Source organism: Myotis daubentonii, chromosome 10, assembly GCF_963259705.1.
Source record: "Myotis daubentonii chromosome 10, mMyoDau2.1, whole genome shotgun sequence".
In the NCBI taxonomy this organism is placed as follows: domain Eukaryota; kingdom Metazoa; phylum Chordata; class Mammalia; order Chiroptera; family Vespertilionidae; genus Myotis; species Myotis daubentonii.
Window position 1 is genome coordinate 86,192,450 of NC_081849.1, and position 23,835 is coordinate 86,216,284.

The 23,835-nt window shown below is 60.3% G+C and overlaps 1 protein-coding gene across 4 annotated transcripts in view; it reads left to right on the forward strand.

Moving 5' to 3' along the window:
* Positions 1–10,142: 10,142 nt before the first annotated feature.
* The window catches only part of CAMK2B (calcium/calmodulin dependent protein kinase II beta), a 47,825-nt gene continuing 34,132 nt past the window's right edge, over positions 10,143–23,835 (forward strand). The window contains exons 1-2 of one of the 4 annotated variants that reach the window (XM_059655996.1): positions 10,143–10,446; positions 23,091–23,185. In XM_059655996.1, coding sequence (XP_059511979.1) covers positions 10,382–10,446; positions 23,091–23,185 — 160 coding nt within the window. In that variant the 5' untranslated portion in view covers positions 10,143–10,381. The remainder of the gene's footprint in view (positions 10,447–23,090; positions 23,186–23,835) is intronic. The other 3 variants (XM_059655994.1, XM_059655993.1, XM_059655992.1) reach the window with 3 other exon arrangements.

Sequence of the window (23,835 nt, forward strand, 5' to 3'; positions counted from 1 at the left end):
GTGAGAGAGTGTGTGAGTGTGTGTGTGTGAGAGTGTGTGAGTGTGTGTGAGTGTGTGTGTGAGTGTGTGTGTGTGTGAGAGAGAGTGTGTGTGTGAGTGTGTGTGTGTGAGTGTGTGCGTGTGTGAGAGAGAGTGTGTGTGTGTGTGTGTGCGCGCGTGCGATTACAGATGGCTTCTAAAATTCCCTTAAGATTGCAAAGGACAGGAGCAAAGTGCAGGAGGAGGAACAAGCTGCTGAGAAGTCGCAAAACCATCCAAAGGACTCCTGTCCGTCAACCAAACCCCCCGTTAACACTTGAGCACGTTGCCTTACAGGTCTTTCTCTCTGTGCGAGTCCGACTCACTGGGAAGTAAGCTGTGGGCAAGATGATCTCCCACACAAACGCGGGGGAACTCACATCAGGACGTCAGCCTGGCTGCTGTGCCGTCGTCGAACCACAGCCCAGGGCCAGCTTGGCTGCTTCCCCCACGGTCTCCGGGGCAGCCTCCGCCTGCCCGGTTGAGTTGGGCCGCGTGCCGCCTAGACCCGCTCTTCAGTCTCACTTGCCTTTCAGGACTTGGCGTTTCTGAAGCGTTCGGGTCAGCTTCTTTGAGAGTGTCTCACGGCGTCCTGTGCTTCCTGGTGGGTGACGCAGAGGTGGTGCTGTGATGCCCACTGTCCCGCTCCCGGCACAGGGCTCACACCTGCCATGTGGGCACCATGTGTTTGTCCCCCTGTAGGCCCGGCATCTGGCTGCGCCACCCCCTTGACCTGGAGGACGGCTGGGTCTGGGCTGCGAGTCTTCTATGTGGACCCTCAGCTTCATTTGCGTGGATGTCTTCACGTCAGCCTTGTTTTTGTTTTTGTAAAGAATTCGTTTTTTTTTAAATAAATATTTTTATTGATTTCAGAGAAGGCAGAGGGAGAGAGAGATAGAAACATCCATGATGAGAGAGAGGCACTGATCGGCTGCCTCCTGCACGCCCCACACTGGGGATCGAGCCCGAAACCCGGGCCTGTGCCCTGACCGGGGATCAAACTGACCTCCTGGTTCATAGGTTGACGCTCAACCACTGAGCCACACTGGCTGGGCACATCAACCCTGTTTCTTTTTTTAAATATATTTTATTGATTTTTTTATGGAGAGGGAGAGGGATAGAGAGCTAGAAACATGGATGAGAGAGAAACATCGATCAGCTGCCTCCTACACACCTCCTACTGGGGATGTGCCTGCAACCAAGGTACATGCCCTTGACCGGAATTGAACCTTGGGACCTTTCATTCCACAGGCCGATGCTCTGTTCACTGAGCCAGACCGGTTAGGGCTCAATCCTGTTTTTTAAGGACGTTTTTACTGAGCACGGATTTTGGGGTTGACAATGTCTTTTCCTTCAGAACTTGGCTGATGCCGCGTTATTAGCGCCCAGCTTTCACTGTTTCTGGTGAGAAGTCAGTTGTAATTCTCACCATTGTTCCTTGGACAGAATGTGTCTTTTTCTCTGGCTGCTCGCAGGGTTTGCGTTGTGTTTCAGGACTGTGGGTGTCTGAGTGTGGTTCTTTTTATACTTATGCTGATTGCTGTTTGTTGACATTATTGGACATGTAAATTGATGTTTTCCATCAAATTTGGGAAGTTCTTGGCCATTATATCTTCAAATATTTATTCTGCTCAGTCTCACGCCCCTTCTTCTGAGACTCTGTGTGTGTGTGGGAGATCGCGTCTTACTGTTTCCAGGTCTCGGGCTCCTGTTTCCTCCGCCTCTTACTCAGATCATTCCTCCTGCTCTGCCTGTGCGAACACCTGCCATTTGGGGCTGAGGTTTTGGATCCATTCACTGATGAAAGCCAAATCTTCCTTTATTCTTTGCACATACCTATAGTATTGCCCTCACAGTCTGCTAGTCCAGCATCTGGGTCATTTTGGGTCCTGTGTCCCCGTTTATTTTTTGCCTGGGATCACACTTGTCTGTTTCTGTGTAAACCTAGTGTTACTTGAACCACTCACTGGACACTGGCTGGTGTGCTGTGAAACCCAAGAGTCCTTCACCTTCCTTGGAAGGGATTGGGCTGTTTCTGCAGCAGTTCGGTCACTGCCCGGGGGCCTGACATCAGTGGTCATCCTGGCACCCCTGAAGCGCTCCCAGGGCCCTCTGCGTACCCACCACCCAGTCCCACCCGCGCACCCACAGCCTGGCTGTCGGCCAGGACCCACGGGCCCCGTGCTGTCTGGGGACCCTGCTCAGCTCCCTCTTCTCCAGACCTGCCCCCGCCCTCTGCTCTGCTGTCCTGGCCTGTCACAGCCTGCCCTGCCCTGTGACCTCTGGGCCTCAGGTGAGAGCTGAGCTATCACTGAGTTCTGTTGGGGTCCCTCCCACTGCCCACCACGCCTGAAAGCAGCCGCTCACCTGTGTCCAGGGTTATGGTTGCTCAGGAGGACACCAGGCTGCCAAGTCCCCAGTGGAGTCCTGCCCTGCGCCTGGGCTGCCCTGTCTGAGCCCCAGGCCTGGGGCGCCAGGGGGGCTTGTGCGGTGGGAAGGGGGGGGGTCCTGTCCACGGTGTGGAGCTGCTTCTGCACCCACTGGGAAGGCAGCAGCCGCAGCAGCCAGGGAGGCTTGGCTGGGCCTGGGCAGGAGGGTGGCAGGGCCACCCCACTCTGTGGGCTCAGGGTCCATCCACGCCCTCCTCCACCCACTGCCCTCAGGACTCCTGGCTGGAGGGGAGCCCAGACAGTTAGCTGGATCCCAGGAGCTCGCAGAGGGGGCTGAGGCAGGACGAGGAGCATGGCGCTCTCCCGTGTCCCCACTGCGGGCGGGAGCTCAGAGGCAGACGTGTGTCTCTGGGACAAAGGCCCAGACCTCTAGGTTCTGTCCCTCATTTGGACCCTTCGCAGGGGGCTGCATAGCCTGCTTTGGGGGCTGGGGGAACCCTGCTGGGGGCTGGCTCCACCCCCTCCCTGCGGGGGCTCCCACCTCTCTCAGCCCCTCCTTTGTGGGGCGAGGTGACGGGTGCGGGTGCAGGAGGGTAGGGTGGCGGCTGTCCCGTAATTACCCGCTGTGTGCAAACCGCGTTATATTTGGCTCCCCCCACGCACGCGCTCCGTCTCCACGGAGCTTGTCACGTGCTGGCAGCTCCGTCCCCTCCTCTGAGTAGCTGCCGGCTGGTCCCAGCGGGGGGCGGGGGGACGGACGACTTGGGTTGTTTCCAGTTTTCTCGGTTATAAATAGCACCGCTGTGCACGTCTTCATTACAAATCCTTCCTCCGAAACCCTGAATAGCCAGCCCCAGGCGCCCAGGCCCGTGAGCGCCTCCTGCAAGGCCCTGGGGGCTGCGCTGCGGGGGACGGAGGCGGGCGCTTGGCCAACGGGAAGGAGGGTGTTTTATGGTCTTGAGTTCAGGAAACGCGTTAGGAACCTGGGCCCTGGCCAGGAGGGAGGAGTCTCATCCCCTCATGACTGTTGGGTTGGTTTGTTTTCCCATAATTCTCATTGTCATGTCTTTTTTTTAATACATATACTTTTCATTGATTCCAGAGAAGAAGGGAGAGGGAGAGATAGAGAAACATCAATGATGAGAGAGAATCATGGATCGGCTGCCTCCTACACGTCCGTGTGTGTGTGTGTCCCCATGCAGCCCACAACCCAGGCATGTGCCCTTGGCTGGAATTGAACCCGGGACCCTTCAGTCTGCAGGCTGACGCTCTATCCACTGAGCAAACCGGCCAGGGCTCATTGTCATTATTAGTACAAATATAATGAGCAAAATCATTCTTATTGTGTGAAGTTCAGCACAGTTTTTACATTTCTTCTGTCTTTTTACCTTTTTTGAGCCAAATGAAAAATTTGCATTTCAAATACATTCTTCCATTTCTTTTTTTTTAGATTTTTTAAGATTTATTTTTAGAGAGGGAGAGAGAGAGAAAAGCATTAATGTGAGAGCGAACTATCCATTGGCTGCCTCCTGCACGCCCCCTACTGGGGATTGAGTCCACCCTGGACCAGAATGGAATGGGTGGCCTTTTGGTGCAAGGGTGACACTCAACCAACAGAGCCACACCAGCCACGGCCTTTCCATTTCTTGGTGAAACGCTGTGTCTCATGCTCTTTAATAATCTTTGCCTCTTATTTCATTTTTGTCCCCCATTTTGTACCTGCTTTTTTGGACTGCTGTTATTGACCAGACTTTGTTTTACTGTCAAACATTTTTAAAAACACACGTAGCTGTGGGTGTTGCCGACGAGCTGTGCTGTGGGGGTTTTCATTTCACTCGTCCCCGTCGGGCCGTCTCAGACTCACCCCTTCGCCCTTCTCGGGGCATGTCTTCTGTCCAGCTCCGGCAGCTGGGAACTGTGGCTCGCGTCAGTCTTGCTGTTTCCTCGCGTGGCCAGAGCCGTGAGTGCCGGCTGTGCAGCCTGACCTTGCAGCCTGGCACAGGAACCTGGGCATGGTGGCTGGGCCTCCAGGTGGGAGCGCCAGGTTGGCAAACCCTGATGGCTGAGCAGAGGGCCAGGCACTCTGTGGACTCCAGTGCTGTAACCAATAGGGGTGCTACTGGGGTGCTACCTCTGGGTGCCGAGGTGTGACCTCTGGGTGCTGGGGTGCCACCTTGGCTGCTGGGATGCCACCCACGATGCTGGGGGCCACCTCGGGTGCTGGGGTGCCACCTCCGGTGCTGGGGTGCCACCTCCAGGTGCTGGGATGCAGGGAAGTCGGGGCTGATGCACACAGGTCTTTTGTGGCCGTACTGGGATCCCTGGGCCGGTGGCCACGTCAGCATGCCCTGCCAGCTTGCAGGTGAGCACAAGAGAGGCCTGAAAGCAGGGTCTCCTGACTGACCAGTGCCAACTTCCTGTGTCTTGTCTGTGGGAAGGAAGTGCAGCTGGGATGACTACACAGCCCCTCCTGCTGGCCATTTGGGACACAAGTCCTGCTCCCAGACAGTCCTCCTTGATGGACCACCTGTGTGACCAGGACGGGGTGGGGGACTGAGTTGGGACAAGTCTGCCTTCTGGGGCCCAGGGTCAGAGGCATCTCCAGGAGCGTGGCAGTGACACTCTTGGGCGAGAGGGTGCAGCTGGACAGCAAGGGGCCACTGGCTGGGGGTGGGCGGGAGCCCCAGCAGCCCGAGGCCTGGAAGGGTTCAGGAGAGGCGGCAGAAGCAGGGCTGAGCAGTGGGCTCAGCAGGGGTCCCTGCACCCCAAGGTGTGGCCTTGCACAGTCAGGGCTGCCCACCTCGTCCTGGATGCCTGCAGGGCCCGTCCCTTCTTGTCCTCGGCTCAGCCTTTGCACAGGACCCTGGCCAGGTCCCCGCTTACTGGTGGCTTCATTGCTTTGCTAGTCACTTAGGTGGCTCCAACTCCTATGGGAAACTCAGGTGCCAAGCAGAACGTGCAGGTGAACAAAGGACAGATGGTGGCGATGTCTTGTGGGCCCTCTCCCGCCTTCACCATCCCGCAGGCCAGCCAGTTCCAGCGCACGGTCCATCGCAGCTGCCACCTCTGCCTGCAGGCCCTTCCCCGTCCCGGCATCCCCGTCACTCAAACCTCAGAGTGGGTGTCGCCCTCAGAGGGGCTGCCCTGGGCACATGCCGAAGCTGCCGCCCTGTTGCTCTCCAGTGGTCACCGTTTATTTTATTTTATTTTATTACTAGAAGCCCGATGCAAGGGCTTGGTCCTCGCAGCCCCGGCTTCATCCGTAAGGTTGTCCAGAAGATCGTTTGGCAATTAGCACATTACACTTTTATTATTATAGATTTTATTTAAATTTTATTTCTAGAGGCCCGGTGCACGAATTCGTGCACCAGTGGGGTCCCTCAGCCTGGCCTGCAGGACCAGGCCAAAACCGGCTCTCTGACATCCCCCAAGGGGTCCTGGATTGTGAGAGGGCACAGGCCAGGCTGAGGGACCCCACCGGTACATGATTGGGGCCAGACGCAGGAAGTTGGCCAGCCAGGGAAGGACCGCAGGAGGGCTCCAGGGTGTGTCCGGCCTGTCTCGCTCAGTCCTGATCAGCCGGACCCCAGCAGCAAGCTCATCTACTGGTTCGAGCATCTGCCCCCTGGTGGTCAGTACACATCATAGCGACTGGTCGACTGCCCCTGGTGGTCAGTACACATCATAGTGACTGGTCGACTGCCCCTGGTGGTCAGTGCACATCATAGCGACTGGTCGACTGCCTCTGGTGGTCAGTGCATGACATAGCAACTGGTCAACCGGTAGACTGTCTACTCCCTGGTGGTCAGTGCACATTATAGCGAGCTGTTGAGTGGCCTTAGCATATCATTAGCATATTGTGCTTCGATTGGTTGAACGGATGACCGGACACTTAGCACATTTATTATATAGGGTATAGGATTTTATTCTGTTTATTCTGTTTTATTTTGTTTCATTTTATATTTTATTTTCCCCCCTTGTTCATGTGCCTATTCTCACGTGATCACGTGCCCCCCTTGTTCTCATGACCACTTCCTGGTGGTCACGTGGCCCCAACCCCTTATTCACATGACCACTTCTGGGTGTTCACGTGCCCCTCCCCCCCTGGTTCACTTCCCTACTCTCCTGAGTTCATGTGGCCCCAACCCCTTGCTCACCTCCAGCGGTCACTGTTTTAAATTGATGTAGAGGATATCACTTGTTTGCTTCTGGTTGGTCTTCAGCAGAGCCCTCCTCCTTCCTAGTGACATCGCCACATGAACAGGCCCGCAGTCCCTGGGGCACAGTGCAGTGGGTAAAGGCACCAGCTGCAAAGTCATGCGAATCGGGCCAGGACTGAGCCCAGTGCCAGCACCTTTTGTGCCTCTGTTTCCTCATTTGTACAAGGAGGCTAACAATAGCGGCCACCTTGCAAGGTTGCTATGAAGTTTAATAAGGTGGTGGGCAGACCTTTAGAAGTTTCCAGTATGTCGCGAGTACATTGTAAATCATAGCTTAGTCTTCACCATCACCACCACCATCATCATCATCACAGTTTTCATCATCACCATCATTATCAGCATTATCACCATCATCACCACCATCACCACCATCATCATCACAATTTTCATAATCACCATCATCATCACCATCACTGTCATCACCATCACCACCATCACCATCACCACCATCATCACCGTCACCACCATCACCGTCACTACAGTTGTCATCAACACCATCATCACCATCACCATCATCATCACAGTTGTCATCATCACTATCGCCATCACCACCATCATCACAGTTGTCATCACCATCATCATCACAGTTGTCATCATCATCATCAGTAGCAGCATTATCACCATCATCATCACCATCAGCATTAGTTTTACCATCACCTTCATCATCAGCATTATCACTATCATCTTCATCCCCTCCATCTTCATCACCATTATCATCACAGTTTTCATCATCAACATCACCATCATTACCACCATCATCACCATCACCACCATCATCACCACCATTCCCCATGCCTGCCACAGCGCCCAGCACAGGCTGCCACCTCAAGGTCCAGGTGGTTGGAGAGGGATGGATTGGAGTCTTCCTGCTCTGGGGACCAGCCTGCCCCTCCAGGCAGATGGTTGCGCCTGGGAGAGGTGACCTGGAGGCGAGGGGGTAGAGGAGGCCATGGCTTTCCTTGGGAGAAGGAGCCCGTGTGCAGCACTTTGGGCTCTGCAGATGTGATGCTGGTTGCCATGGGGACTGTCCTAACAATAACCTCCCAGAACTGATATTCCCACACCCACCCCAGCTGCTATTTGGTGGTGGGGGGGAGCCCTCCTTTGGGATGAAAGCCAGCGAGGAAGGATAAAGGGGGAGGCGGAGATGACACAGGGGTGCGGGTGGAAGAGGGCCCTTCCCGAAGGAGAGGTGGAGGCCAAAGCCAGGTGAGAGGCCCCTGGGGCCCAGGAAGAATCATGGCTGAGGGCCCTTCCAGCTTTTCCACCCCACTGCCTGGAGGGGAGAGTGGGCTGTTCTGTGAGTGGGGTGAGGGAGGGGCTGTGGAGGCAGGGCACTCTGGGTCTTGGTAACCACCATTCCCCCTGGGGGTGCCCTGATCACCCCACCTTCCTGCCTGCAACACACCTTTAATGTTTCAGCCTGGGGAGGGGCTGCCTGGGGAACCCCAGGTACTAACAATAGAAGGAGGGCCTCAAGCTCCACCCCTTAGTGACCCTGACTTCTTGTGTGACCTTAGTCCTGGGTAGCCTCCCCACCCAGGGGAAGGAACCTCAAAGCAAACCCCCAGAATGTTGCTGCGTCCTCACCTGGGGCCATGGAAGCCATGCACATGTGAGTGTGAATGTGTGTGTGACTGTGAGTGTGCAAGAGTGTGTGTGTGTGTGTGTGAAAGTAAAAGATGAGAGGGTCTTTGGAGCAGTGGGGTGTCAGGCCCAGGCCGTGCCGACCTGTGTGACACTGCAGTGGCCTCACCTTTCTGTTTCTGCTGTCCACCTGGTAAGGTGGGGGTAACGGAGTACCTGCCTCGGCTGTCAGAAGGGGAAATGAGGTAAGACGTGTAGAATACGTGTAGGCCTGGCATGGCTGGTGCCGGTCGGAGGATGTGTGGCCTTGGCAGTGCCTGACGGCTTGTGGCCTAAGAGCTTGGTGAGTCCAGGGGTGCGGTGTTGTTTTGTTTGTTTGCTAATTGCGCTCCACGTGTGGGATTGCCGCCTCCGCTGGGGGGCCTGCGTGTGGGGGAAGGTTCCTGGGGGTCTGAGCACATCCCCAGAGCCAGCCTCGCCGGCTTGTGTGGGTCTCACGGGAGAGGTGGGTGTCGCGCCAGGACAGGCCAGCGGCTCTGCCAGGTGTGGAGGTGGTCTCCCCTCCCACCTTGCTGCTGAGAGCAAGGCCAGGCCCCCACAGGCCCTCCATGTCTCCCCCCCTCCCCAGGACTTACCGTTACCCAGTGTCCTCTGCTCCTAGCTGTCTCCTGGGTCTAAGTCGGTTCTGCAGAACCACCCAGGACCCAGACTGGCCCCCCTGGTCTGCTAATCTGTGGGACAGCCATGTGCCAAAGGCATCTTGGGGGGAGCCCTGGCTGCCCCCACCCCAGAGCCCCTTCCATGTGAACTTTGACCCAGGAAGCATTTATTGTGGCCAAGGGCCGGCCTTGCACTGGCTGCCAAGGTGAGTGCTGAGCGCACAGGCCCGGAACCCACAGCTGGAAGCCTGTGGTGCCGCCAGGGCTCACATCAGGGGCCGCTGGGCAACCCAAATCGGGAGCCTTCTGCTGGAAACTTCCTTCCTCGGGGCCTGCCCAGGACTGAGCCTGCCCTGGCCCCAGCCCCTTGCGTGTGGGGGCGCCAGAGCCCAGTGGGCCTCTCGCTGGATCCGGAGTCCCTGTTCCAGATGGCAGCCTGGGCGGGCCCTGGGAGGCTCTTCCGTGGAAAAACGGGGTCAGCCAGCCTCTCTGCCTGGCCTTTTCCTGCCCCCCCTCTCCCCCCCCGCTCCAGGGCTATTTTCAAGATGGACCCTGTTGGATGAGGCTAGAGCAGGGGCCAGGCAGGTGGACTAGGCCTGGGAGAGGGGAGTGTGTCCCCAGGCAGGGGGCTGTGAGCTCTCTGGAGCCCGAGTCCTGCAGGGAGCATCCCCTGTTCCCCTGACTCTCCGTCGCACTGCAGCCGCTCCCCACCCCCAGCATCCCTTTCTGGGACCCCCAGTGCAGACACCAGTGCTGGGAGGAGGGAGAGGGGCGGGGAGCCTAGAGGAGGGCAGCCTCCGCCCTTTCATCGCTCCCACCCCCACCCCATGTCCCCGGTGGGACCTGGTCTGGGAGGCCTCAGAGCAGCTCTGGACCGAGGGGCTGGTGTGCAGTGTGGGGGGTTGGATGGCATTCTCCTGGGGCGGCTGATGCAGGCGCTCTGGCCGCCCACGTGCTCCCAGGGCAAGTGGGCCTTCAGGGGAAAGGGGGGCTGGTTCGTGTACAGTCCCAGAGAGTGTGTGTGCGCGCGCGCGCGCGTGAGTGTGCGCGCGCGCGCAGGGGGGTCACCAGCCCGGAGCCCGTGTGCGAGGCCTTGAGCCCCAGGCGTGTGAGGAGTGAGGCACGTGCGCGCGTGTGCGGGGCGCGGGCCGAGTGCAGGGCCATGAGTAGGGAGCGTGCAGGGCCATGAGTAGGGAGCGGGTGCAGGTGAGGGCGCGGGCGCGTGTGCAGGGCGCGGGCTCGGGTGCGGGGCTCGGGTGCGAGCCTCGCGCGGGGGGCGGCGGGCGGGGTGGAGCGGCTCCCGCTTCCCGGCTGCGCGTAGGTGTGCGGCGCGTTCCTGGGAGCTCGGAGCGCGCAGCTCTCGCAGCCCAGCTCGGCCCCCGCCCGGCGCCGAGCCGAGGTGTCGCCGCGCCCGCGCCCTGTCGCCGCCGTGCCCGCGAGCGGGAGCCGGAGTCGCCGTCGCCCGAGAGCAGCGGAGCGCACAGAGGCCGCCGCCGCCGCCGCCGCCATGGCCACCACGGTGCCCTGCACCCGCTTCACCGACGAGTACCAGCTCTACGAGGACATTGGCAAGTAAGAGCCACGCGCGGGCGGGCGGGCTCAGGCGGGAGACCCGACCCCCGCCGGCCCCGGCGCCTGCAGCCCCGCGCGCCCCCGACCCTCCGGCTCCCCCGCCCGGGCCAAGCGCGCAGCCGGCCCCCCTGGCCCCCGGCCCCGGCCCGGACGGACCTCAGCGCGCGGCCCTGCGTGGCCCTGCCCCGCGCAACCGCCCGGCTGGGAGCCCGGCTCCGGGCACAGCGGGGGTGGCAGCAGGTGTCCTCGGAGCTCGGGCAGACGTGACGCATTTGGTGGCGGGAGGTCGGAGGGAAGGGGCTGGTGGCGTGGCCGCGGGGCTGGGAGCGGGGCAGGGGCGGCCCCGGCGAGGGGTGTCCCATCCCGTGTGGGTCTCGCGGTCCCCGCCCCCACCGCGCCGGCAGCGGGTGCGGGGGCGGCAGGACCTGTGCGGCGCCGGCTCCTCCGCGTGGCTCCCTCCGAGCGGGAGGGGCTCCTTGCGTGTCAGGCAGCGGGCAGCGTGGGAACAGCCTGGCCGCGGTGTCCGCCGGCGACCTGGGTCCCAGGGTTTCCCCCGACTCTTCTGGAAAGGGGAGTGGGGGGGCGGGGGAGCGGGGGCGGGGTCAGGGCGGTCGGTCAGCCCCTGGGCTGAGCCTGCGGGGAGCCTGGCGGGTCCTTCGGGGTCACAGGTAGATGGGGCCGGAGTTGGGAGGGATTCGTGGCGCTGGTGGGACTCGGCGGACAGCCGGCTTCTGTGCCTGCCCTGGGGGGTGGGGGTGTCGCTGACCCGGAGCCCCGGAGGATCCCGAGGCCTGGGCCTCCCGCTCAGTGAGTCAGGGGGGTTGCTCAGGCCGAGCCCCTTCCTCCTCCACCCCTCGCAGCTGCTGGAGGATTCCTCTTACACACCCAGCGTTGGACCCTTATTTTCTTTATTTCTTTAAAAAAATAATACTTTCATTGATTTCAGAGAGGAAGGGAGAGGAGAGAGAGAGATCAATGATGAGGGAGAATCATGGATCGGCTTACCTCCTGCAGCGCTAGGAGCCCACAACCTGGGCATGTACCCTGACCAGGAATCCAACGTGACCTCCTGGTTCATAGGTAGATGCTCAACCACTGAGCCACACCGGCCGGGCCTTATTTTCTTTCTGAAGACACCTCTGTAGTGATCCCTGCAGTGCTGAGCGGTGCTGGTCTTGGTGACTGGTGCCCAGATGGTGATCATTGGTGACCTTTGCCCAGGATGGTGATCATTTGTGACTGGTGCGGAGATGGTGATCATTGGTGACTGGTGCCCAGATGGTGATCATTGGTGACTGGTGCCCAGGATGGTGATCATTGGTGACTGGTGCCCAGATGGTGATCATTGGGGACTGGGGCCCAGGATGGTGATCATTGGTGACTGGTGCCCAGATGGTGATCATTGGTGACTGGGGCCCAGGATGGTGATCATTGGTGACTGGGGCCCAGATGGTGATCATTGGTGACTGGTGCCCAGATGGTGATCATTGGTGACTGGTGCCCAGGATGGTGATCATTGGTGACTGGTGCCCAGGATGGTGATCATTGGGGACTGGGGCCCAGGATGGTGATCATTGGGGACTGGGGCCCAGATGGTGATCATTGGGGACTGGGGCCCAGATGGTGATCATTGGGGACTGGGGCCCAGGATGGTGATCATTGGGGACTGGGGCCCAGTGGTGATCACTGGTGACTGGCCCAGATGGTGATCATTGGGGACTGGGGCCCAGATGGTGATCATTGGGGACTGGGGCCAGGATGGTGATCATTGGGGACTGGGGCCCAGGATGGTGATCATTGGGGACTGGGGCCCAGGATGGTGATCATTGGGGACTGGGGCCCAGGATGGTGATCATTGGTGACTGGCTCAGATTGTGATCATTGGGGACTGGTGCCCAGGATGGTGATCATTGGGGACTGGCCCAGATGGTGATCATTGGGGACTGGTGCCCAGGATGGTGATCATTGGGGACTGGGGCCCAGATGGTGATCACTGGTGACTGGCCCAGATGGTGATCATTGGGGACTGGGGCCCAGATGGTGATCATTGGGGACTGGGGCCCGGATGGTGATCATTGGGGACTGGGGCCCGGATTGTGATCATTGGGGACTGGGGCCCAGGATGGTGATCATTGGTGACTGGGGCCTGGATGGTGATCATTGGTGACGGGCCCAGGATGGTGATCATTGGGGACTGGGGCCCAGATGGTGATCATTGGTGACTGGGGCCCAGGATGGTGATCATTGAGGACTGGAGCCCAGGATGGTGATCATTGGGGACTGGAGCCCAGGATGGTGATCATTGGGGACTGGGGCCCAGGATGGTGATCATTGGGGACTGGAGCCCAGGATGGTGATCATTGGGGACTGGGGCCCAGTGGTGATCATTGGTGACTGGGGCCCAGGATGGTGATCATTGGGGACTGGAGCCCAGGATGGTGATCATTGGTGACTGGGGCCCAGGATGGTGATCATTGGGGACTGGGGCCCAGGATGGTGATCATTGGGGACTGGGGCCTGGATGGTGATCATTGGGGACTGGGGCCCAGGATGGTGATCATTGGGGACTGGGGCCCAATATGGTGATCATTGGGGACTGGAGCCCAGGATGGTGATCATTGGGGACTGGAGCCCAGGATGGTGATCACTGGGGACTGGGGCCCAGGATGGTGATCACTGGGGACTGGAGCCCAGGATGGTGATCATTGGGGACTGGGGCCCAGGATGGTGATCATTGGGGACTGGGGCCCAGGATGGTGATCATTGGGGACTGGGGCCCAGGATGGTGATCATTGGGGACTGGAGCCCAGGATGGTGATCATTGGGGACTGGGGCCCAGGATGGTGATCATTGGGGACTGGGGCCCAGGATGGTGATCATTGGGGACTGGAGCCCAGGATGGTGATCATTGGGGACTGGGGCCCAGGATGGTGATCATTGGGGACTGGGGCCCGGATGGTGATCACTGGTGACTGGGGCCCAGGATGGTGATCACTGGGGACTGGGGCCCAGATGGTGATCATTGGGGACTGGGGCCCGGATGGTGATCATTGGTGACTGGGGCCCAGGATGGTGATCATTGGTGACTGGGGCCTGGATGGTGATCATTGGTGACTGGGGCCCAGATGGTGATCATTGGGGACTGGGGCCCAGTGGTGATCATTGGGGACTGGGGCCCAGATGGTGATCATTGGGGACTGGGGCCCAGTGGTGATCATTGGGGACTGGGGCCTGGATGGTGATCATTGGTGACTGGGGCCCAGGATGATGATCATTGGGGACTGGGGCCCAGATGGTGATCATTGGGGACTGGGGCCCAGATGGTGATCATTGGGGACTGGGGCCCAGGATGGTGATCATTGGGGACTGGGGCCCAGGATGGTGATCATTGGGGACTGGGGCCCAGGATGGTGATCATTGGGGACTGGGGCCTGGATGGTGATCATTGGTGACTGGGGCCCAGGATGGTGATCATTGGGGACTGGGCCCAGGATGGTGATCATTGGGGACTGGGGCCCGGATGGTGATCATTGGTGACTGTGGTGCCCAGCTAGATGAGTGTGGGGTGTGCGAATTCTCCAGCTCACCCTGCAGGTGCTGGGGGTGTACCCGGCCAGGAGATGACAGTGGCTGAGGGAGCCCCTGGTTGGTGCAAGGCCAGGCCCTGGGGACCCACAGACTCCCTTCCCTCAGGTGGGGGCTGGTGGGAAGCCTGGCCTCTGGAGAGCAGAGCAGAGGTCAGCCCCCCTGGCCCCCGAGTGCCCGGCCCTAAAGGAAGGCATGGCTTGGGGATCCTCGGATGGGGCAGAAGTCGGCTGTGGGAGGAAGGTCGCCCACTCGGAGCTCATCGTGTTGTCTCTCTGCTTGCACCGGGGGACCCCATCCTTGCCCTCGCAGTGCACCCCTGGAGTTCAGAGCGCCTCACTTTCCTCTGAGCTCTCTGGGTCCACGGCTGTGCAGGCCCCCGCCCCTGGCTCTGACTCCAGCCATGGCTGCTGACGGGGCTGTCTGCCACCTACCCACCCTGGGGAGTGGAGGAGGCCCTTGGGGCTCCCTTGGGGATGAGAGGGGGTGGCAGGCCCTGCAGTGCATGCTGGGTGCCCACCCTGCCCGCAGGGACAAGAGCAGCTGAGCCCAGGAACAGGCCTGAGTGGGCGGGAAGCCTCGCCGTGGAGGGGCCAGGAGCCGGGAGGGCTTTGGCTCTGCCCCGCACCCTCTGCCAGAGCTCCCTAGGGGCCTGCCGAGGGGCCTGTCGCAGCTCTGCTGGGCGTCCTGGGCAGGGAGGAGGCCAGGCCAGTGCAGGGGAGCCCCGGGCGGGGTCCACAGTGGCCATGTTGGCCGGCTGTTGTCAGCTCCGGGCCTGCTGGAGGCACAGTTGGTGTTGCTTCCTGGCCCAGGTGGATGCGTCCAAGTTTATTTAAAGCTGCAGCCCCTGGCACCAGTCCGGTCATGCTGAGTGCCCAGGAAGGGCCAGGCCCCTGGCCCACAGCTGCCCCCTGATGTGGCCCCAGCTTCTCCCCTCCTGCCCCCTCTCCTCTGCCCGTTCCCCCAACTGCTGCCTCTGCTGGCATTGTCCCCGGGGGCCTGGGCAGTGGGGTCTGAGGGCCAAAAGGAGCTGTTTTCTGGGCTCTGCCCTCTCTCAGGCAGCCTGACTTGGCCCAGGTCCCGGGTTAAAAGCCACCTCGAGCGGGGGTCCCGTGCCGGGCAGGGAGCCGGCGGTGAGGGCTGGGCCAGCACAGGTCAGAGGAGAGAACTCCCAGGAGCAATAAACAAACACACGGATTTCTTCGACCAGAATTGGAAACTTACTCTTTTATCATTTTGGCTTTAAGTACTTTAAAAAATATATTTTGATTGATTTCAGAGAGGAAGGAAGAGGGAGAGAGAGAAACATCTATGATGAGAGAATCATGAGTCGGCTGCCTCCTGCATGCCCCCCACTGGGGATCGAGCCTGCAACCCGGGCCTGTGCCCTGACCGGGAATCGAACCGTGACCTCCTGGTCCCTAGGTCGACGCTCAGCGGCTGAGCCGCCCAGCCGGGCTGAACTCTTTTTGTTACAAGCAGTGAGCATTGCAGGTAAAGGTGAGCCTGTGTCCCTCCTGCACAGGATGTCGGTCCTTCCAGATCCTTTTGGTTGATTTACACAGATGTCAGCGACCACCACTGACGTGGAGGATTCCCCGTGTGTGTTCTCGGCGTTTACGTAAACACCCGGAGCCTGTGCTTGCACGCAGCTGCGCCCCCGGGGCCCGCGTGGTGACCCGTCGTGACCTCCGGCTGCTGCCTGTGCAGTAACCATGGCAGGAGCACGCTGTCTGCCCCCGGTGGCAATCTGGGTGGTTTGAGGTTGTCCCCTCGCTGACCCACGGCCGGTCTGCTGGGCACAGGCCTGCGCCTCCTCAGGGTGTGCCCCTGGTGTTGGGGCCGCTGCCAGCCTGTGCCCCCGTGGCTCACGCCCACCAGCCCCTCCTGAGTCTTACATGCTGGGTCCCTCATTGAATCGGAAGAGGTGCTTGTGCCCGAGTTCCCGAGCCTACGGCTTCGGAGGTTGTCTCCTCTAAGATGTGGGGCTCGCCCAGAAGAAAGCAGCTCGCGGGAGGTTCTGAGCAGAACTCGGGTGCATGGACCCGCGCCGACACCTCTGAGGAGCAGGTCACCTTGAACCTGGGGTTTGGTTTAATTAGTTGCCATTGAACGATGCCGAGGGAGGCCCAGCCTCCAGTCCAGGCCAGAGCTGACCGCGACCACCCTGTGGTGTGGCCCTGGCTGCGGCAGCCCCTGGCGGGCTCGGTGGGTGATCGGCTCTGACACTCAGGGCACAGGGGGTGTGGGGGTGTGGAGCCGGGACCCAGGGTGTGGGTGGAGGAGGAGCCATGGTGTTCGCCCTCCTGCCTCAGGGCCTCTGCCTGTGCTGTTCCTCCTGCCCCCCCACCCCCCAGGCCACGCAGCTCAGTCCCTGCTGCTTGGCGAGGTCACGACCCAGACCCCCATTCGGTCTCCCCCAGCACCTGGCACCATGGGACACACAGGCAGCCGCCCAAAGGGGGCTTCAGGCCCTGCCTCTGCTCCGAGGAGGGACGCCCAGGGGGCCGAGCCCGGCTGGGAGGGGGTTCAGACGGCTCGCACGCGGCGCTGCTGCAGGAGCACATGAAGGTGATGCTCGCTTCGTTACTACCGAGCGGTATTTTTATACCGTAACCTACTTTGCCGAGAGCTAAGAATATAGCTCGCGCTTGCTACCTGCACGCGCTGCTCTGGTGACGGTCGCCAGCGGTTACACGGTGGTGGCTACGGTAGCGCTGGGCCTGCCGTCATGGCCCCTACGGGAGAGGTGAGTGCGGCACAGCCTCCGTCCAGGCCCAGGCCACGGGGCAGGGCTCCATGCAGGCCCTGCTTCTCTCAGGAGCTGGTGACCTCACCTCTTCTCTGTTGTTAATGCTGCGATTCCGCACCAGCCGGTGTTGGTTGAGCGTCACCGGTGCCCCAGTCTCTGGTGCTGTTCCCGGTCAGGGCACATTCCCGGGTTTGGGGCTTGATCCCCAGTAGGGGGCGTGCAGGAAGTAGCTGATCGATGATTATGCCTCATCATTGATGCTTCCATCTCTCCCTTCAGCTCCCTCTAAAATCAATTAAAAAGCATATTTAAGCTCTGGCCTGTGTGGTTCAGTAGTTGGAGCGTCAGCCTGCACACCGAAGGGTTTCAGGTTCGATTCCCCATCAAGGGCTTGTAACTGGGTTGTGGGTTCACTCCCCGCCCCCTGTTGGGTGCGTGTGGGAGGCAGCTAATTGACGTGTCTCTCACATTGGTATTTCTCTCTCTCTCCCTCTCCCCCCTTTTCACTCTCTGAAAAGCAACGGGAAAAATACCCTCATGCGGATTAATAAGAAATCAAAACATTTTATTTAATTTTTAAGATATATTCTGATTGATTTCAGAGAGGAAGGAAGAGGGAGAGAGAGAGAGGAACATCCATGATGAGAGAGAATCATGGATCGCTGCCTCCTGCACGCCCCACACAGGGATCGAGCCCGCAACCTGGGCCTGTGCCCTGACCGGGAATCGAACCCTGACCTCCTGGTTCATAGGCCCACGCTCAACCACTGAGCCACACTGGCTGGGCAAAAACAAACATATTTTTAGAAAATGATGTTAAAAAATGTTATTATTCCACTGGCTGACACTCGCCGGCTGTGGTCCGCTCTGGCCCTCAGCTTCTCAGGCCTGTCAGGCCGTGCTGGTGCCTCCCCAGCACGAGGCTGTCCCCTGGCTCCCTTTCCTCATCTCCATGGCAACCAACACTGTGCTCCCATTTGGCAGATGCAAGGCTTGGAATTTTGTTTTATTAATTAAACTACAAGGACAATTTCATCTTATTAAAAAAAAAAAAGCAATTCACACGTCTGTGCAATAAATGTGACTCGTACACGCATCGTTTCCTGGCTCCCAGAGGGACCCTGGGCTGTGTGTCAATGACAGCAAGGGGACCTGTGTGGGGTGTGATACCTGTGTGTGTACAGACACACTTACGTATGCACATCACACACATCCACGATTTTAAAACCGCAGGTGGAACTCCGTATGTGTGATTCTCGACTTGTTGGCCCCCAGTCCTTGTCCGTGACGACAGCTCTGTGTCAGCCTTTCTTATAGCCCAGTGCCTGCCGGCTCTCAGACGCAGGCACGTGTGTGTGTGTGTGGGGGGGGGGGGGGGCGGATTTTTAAACAAAAGATGGAGCCCGGCCGGTGTGGCACCAAAAAAATAATGACAATAAAATAACAAAATTAACCAAGTTTCTAGCAGAGATGGTTCCTTATGCGTCCACACTGAGCCGCCTGAATCGAGATGCTTCACAGGATGGACCAAGCAGAGGGGTGGCCAGTGTCCGCTCCCTGAGACCGCCTGGTCCGAGGCAAGAGATTGGCCTTTCTGGAGATTTCCAATATATTTTCAAAAATTTAATTTTCTCTCTGACTCTGACAAAAATGGAACCTGATTATTTTTAAAGCATCTTTCACCACTGCTTTGTTAATGTAGGGACATAAAAATGCATTATGTAGCGACGAGGTTTTCCAAAAATGGTCCTCTTGGCGTAGTACAGGAAATGTGTGTTTTATGCATGCGAAGAGCGGGATCGATTTAAAAGGAGAACATGCCGTCGTGTCAGAGGGGCTGCCAGGCGCCAGCCTCGGCCTCACCGTGGACCCGGTGGGCGCAGTCCTCTCCTCGCGGCTTAGTTATGCTGCTTTGTGAAGCCAGCGCTGAGCCTCTGTTGATTCTGGAACAGATTGGCACTCGCGGGCACGGGTTTGAGAACATTTCTGGCGGAGGCATGAGCCACGCTGTTCGGGGAGCCAGTGTGAGAGCCGCCCCCACCACATGACGCAGGCAGCCGCACGGGAGGGGAGGGGTGGCCGGCGGGAGCGCAGGTCTTCTGATGTGCCTGCCCCTCGAGGAGCCTCTCTGTCCCCCAGCCCCCACGGCATTCCAGGGCTCAGGGCCGTGCCCGGCGCACAGTAGGTGCCCACCCGAGTGGCCTTGCGGGCTGTGGTTCTTCCCAGCGTGTTGGGCACTCGCCCCGTGGAAGGTGGGGCCTTGGGGGGCGGCGGGAGGTGCTGGTTCCCATCGGCAGCAAAGTCCCCAACACGGACGGTCAGGTGAGCTCTGCTGGGGCCGGGCAGCAAGGGGCCACGTGGGCTGGCCGGGCAGAGGCCCCAGCAGGTCCGTGCCCACGCCGCCCACTGGCCATCCTGAGGGCCCATCGCCCCGGCCTGGGAAGCGTCCCCACCGTGCAGCCAGGTGTGGCCCTGATCACCTTCTCCAGTGGCCGCGCCGGCCCTTCACCCAGAGAGCCCCTGACAGGCCACACGGATGCCTGGGCCCGGCTGCCACTCCGCCGGGCTGCGGACCTCCTGGCATCGAGCTCGGGCAGCCCCCGCCTGCACTGCACCTCACCCGGCGGCCGCTCCAGCCACCTGAGGACCCGGACGGCCCTGCCCGGCTCCTGGTCTCGGAAAGTTCCCTCTATTTCTAGTTTGTTGAGTGTTTTTACTGGGGAAACAGTGTTAGAAATCAATAGAAACTTATTTAAAAATAAATAGAAGAGGAGGGTGTTTTTCTCAGCCCACCTAAGGCCAGCGTCACCCTGACAGTCAAACCAGACAAAGACATCACAGGACGGGAGACGAGAGAGAGAGTGTGTCCCTGGTGAACAGGGACGTGACTTCGTCGGCGAAGTCCCAGCGCGCGGGAAGGGCTGCCCACTGTCAGCGGGCGGCATTTATCCGGGTCGAGGCTGGTGCAGCACGTGGAGGCCAGTCAGCGTACACCCTGTACCAGCAGAATAAACAACGGAGTTACGGGACCCTCCCAACAGGCCTCACACCGTTTCCTCAGTAAACACTCGACAGACGAGAAACAAGAGGGACCCTCCCCCGCTGCCTCCCGAGACCCGGAGCCAGAGGGGCCGCCCAGAAGCCCGTCGGAGCCGAGCCGAGGAGCGAGGCCAGCACAGTGGCGCCGAGAGGAGGCGTGTCTCATCCCCGACATACAGTCCATTCGCAGTGGTGCCTCGGACAGGGAGGGGCTGGGAACGAGCCGACAAAGACCCCTCAGGGCGTGGACGTTGGACACAGCCTGCTGCAGGAGACTTGGAGCCGCACCCCCTCCACACCCACCGCAGTCCAGGGTGATGCCTGTCGAGGTTCCAGCTGCCTTTTAAAAAGATTCACAAGCTGATTCCTTTTCAAAATGTATTTTTTAATTGATTTCAGAGAGAGGGAGAGGGAGAGAGAAACATCCATGATGAGAGAGAATTGTGGATCGGCTGCCTCCTGCACAAGCTGACTCTACGGTTCGTGTGGAAATGCAGGGACCCGGCAGAGCCAGGACGGCCCGGAGCAAGAGGACCTCGAGGACGTACACGTCCTGATTCCAAAGCTGACGGTGCAGCCACAGCGGTCAGATCGTGGGTGCTGCGGGCACAGGTGCGTGTGGGCCGCGCGGGGCAGGACAGACACACGGCCCCGGGGACAGCGTGGGACCAACGCCCACGGTCAGCTGAGTTTTGACAAGGATGACAAGAGAGTTGAATGGGGACAGAATCACAGTCCAGTCAACAAGTGGATGGCTGGGCATCCACCGGGAATGAAGTGGGAACCCATCCTACCGGACCCAAAACTACCTGAAAACGGGTCACAGGCGTCACCGTCGGAGCGGAAACGGTGAAATTCTCCGAAGAAAACCTAAGTCACTTGCGTTTGGCCGTGGTTTCTTAGCTACGACACCAGAAACACAAGCCGCCAGAGAGAAGCTGGCAGATTGGACTGAGCACTGAGCCCTGCGAGCTCCCGGGACACCCTCAGGAGAGGAAACGCGCTCATGGGTCTGATCGCGGACAGTTACGAACTCGCTGCCTGACGGTAAGAAGATAAGCGACCCGAGCGGACAGTTAGCTTACGAGGAGGCGCTCGCCATCCTGTCATCGGGGAAACGCGACGGAAGCCACAGTGCGGTCCCAGGGACGGCGAGGGGAGTGGACACGGCGTCCTGCTGGCGGGGAGAGCGGCCGCAGCTCGAGATGTGAAACGCCCACAGGACCGCTCACAGCCGGTTCCCGGGACAGTCACAGAGCAGACGCCTGCCCTCGCCCTGGGCAGGTGGTTAGAGCTTTGTCCCGACATCGCGAGGTTGCGGCTCGATCCCCCGTGAGGTACATGCAAGAATAGCCCATGAATGCGTAAGGAAGTGGGACAACCCATCGATGTTTCTTTCCCTTTAAAAACAACAAGTAAAAATCTAAAAAGAAAAATGTCCCAAATGTGCATCCACTGATGAACGGATAAAGGAAGTGTGTGCGGAGCCCAGGCCTGCCCGCGGCCCGCGGCCCCAGCCCCACGGCCCCAGCCCCACCCAGCCCCTCCCAGCCCCTCCCAGCCCTTCCCGCACGGTCCTGCCCGCACAACCCTGCCCCTCGCCAGCTGAGGGCATCTGATGCCTGCTCGCCCTGCCTTGGTGGCCAGCCTCTCAGGCCTCATAGGGTCCAACCCTGCCTTCGTGAGGGCACAGCGACAGGCAGCCGAGCCCACGGGGTTTCGCGGTCACAGGCTCCATGCTGTGGTCCTGTGGAAACCCCTGCCGTCCCTCTGAGACCTGCCACGTGCTCACGCTCACGCTCCCGTGAGAGGCCCACGAGGGCTGACCTCGCGATGCTGGCGTTCCTCGGGAATAAAGCTGAAGGCGACGAAGAGTGATTGATCGGAAATGAAGCCTCTAGGACTTTAGCTGAGACACGGTGGCCTGGGCCGGGCCGCGTTTGGAGGCGTGTGTGGCAGTGGGCTCCCCCCGCGCTGCCCCCGCCCCGGGACGGTGCGGGCGGGGCAGCCGGGGAAGAGCTGCCTCTGCCGGTCGCTGTGGGGAAGTTCGTCCTCGCGGCCACGCGTGCGCCCGCGTGAGCCCAGCCGCGTTGGCTTCGGATCGTGGGCACGCACCTGGCGGGTCTCCGAGGTGTGGAGCCTGGACGGGGTTGTCACCGTACAGGCAGCCGCTGAGGGGGCAGGGACGTGGGGGCGCTGGCAGCGTGGCCCGGAGGGGTGGGGGCCTCCTCAGGGCTGGAGGGCCTGTCCTTCAGAGCTCCGCCCAGAGGACCACCCCGGTCCCTGTCCCCGGAGAGGCTGTGCCTGTTACAGCGCTGAGAACCGCCATCGCCCGTAGCGGCCTGGTCGTTAGGAAGCGGTCAGTTGGATTTACTGTAGTATCTATTTTTTCCAGGAAGGGAATCAAACACTTTAACGAAGTTTTGTCTCAAAAAGGATTGTAGCGAAAACGTGTTCCCTGTTTAAGATGCGCTTTCCATCGCCCAGAGCCCTGGCTTGGGCGCGTGTGGGTGTCAGCTGTGTGGGTGGGGTCTGGGCTGCGGGTTTGGGAGGGGAGAACAGAGCCCCGCGCCCCCCTCCCCGCGCCCTGGGCCCCAGCAGCCTCCTGCCTGGACTCAGACCCTCCCACGACATTCCCTCCTCCAGGGAGGACCTTCTGATGGCCCCAGGCTGCCAGTTTCCTGGGAGCAGCCGTACCCCACTTTCCTTCTCTGGACCCTCAGGGGCTCCCCCTCCTGCTGCTCCCTCAGAAGCACTGACCTGTAGGCCTGTGATGTGGGACTTGCAGCCTCTGCTGTGGGAAAGGGGAGCGGGGGTGAGGGCAGTGGAGGTGGGGGGTCATGGAGGTGGGGGGCTGCTCCTCCAGCTTTGCAGCCTGCTGACCTGGTGCTTCTCCACAGCCCTCAGTGAGTCCTGTGTGGCCACACTGACCTCCATCCATGGGAACACTCGCTGGGTCCCCCTAGGTCCTCCTGGGTCTCACTGGGTCCCCCTGGGTCCCCCTGGGCCGTGCTGAGCCTCGAGGACTTGGCAGAGCAGTGGGGGATGCAGGCTTAGAGTCCGCCAGGGCGCCCTGTGTCCTGCTGACCCACGAGGACCTGGGGTGGGGCGGCTGCGCGGCCAGGGAAGGGCCAGAGGAGAGTCAGGAGCTGTGGGAACCCGTCCTTCACAGATCCCTGCCCACGGCCAGCCTCGCTGGGGTGCTGGGCGTCCCAGGGGGACTAACCAGCTCTCTCTCTCTGTGTCTCTGTCCCCGTTTGACTCCCAGGGGGGCTTTCTCTGTGGTCCGACGCTGCGTCAAGCTCTGCACCGGCCATGAGTATGCAGCCAAGATCATCAACACCAAGAAGCTGTCGGCCAGAGGTAGGTGGGCATGTGCAGAGGGCTGGGCGCAGGGGCACAGAGGGTGTGAGTAGGGGGTCCTGGCCACTGTAGGACCTGGACAGGGCAGGAGGATGGGGATCCCACCCTCGGAATGGGGATCACACCTTCTCAGGGGTTTGGGGGCCTCCCTGGAGCTGGAGGGGCAGAGGCGAGGTGGCCAGGCCTCTGTGGGCCACGTGATGCCATCTGCCGTGAACTGGGGGCCGGAGGACTGGGGTGCCGGGCGATGCTGAGGCCGTGTGAGCTGGGGATCCTTCCCAGGCCCCCCTGGTCTTCGCACATGGCCGCCTGCCTGTCCTGGAGAAGCGCAGTGGCCTGCAGGGTGGAGTGTGGCCCTGGCCGTGTTCCTGAGCCACCTGGACCTCGGTTTCCCGGAGGTGACCCAGGGATGGGCGTCTCTACTTCAGAGGAGATCGTGCAGGGCGGGCGTGAGTGCTGCCTGAGACCCCCTCCCTTGCTCCCAGGCCCCCAGCAGTCCTCTGGGCCCCTGTGCCGGCTGTGAGGGCCCAGATGTGACCCTTGGCCAGTGGGGTAAGCGAGACCCTGGGCATCGATCGTGCCCAACCTTGAGCCCCACTGTGTCTGCCATGGCTTCTCAGTGACCCCTACGCCCCCAAGATTCAGAGCCA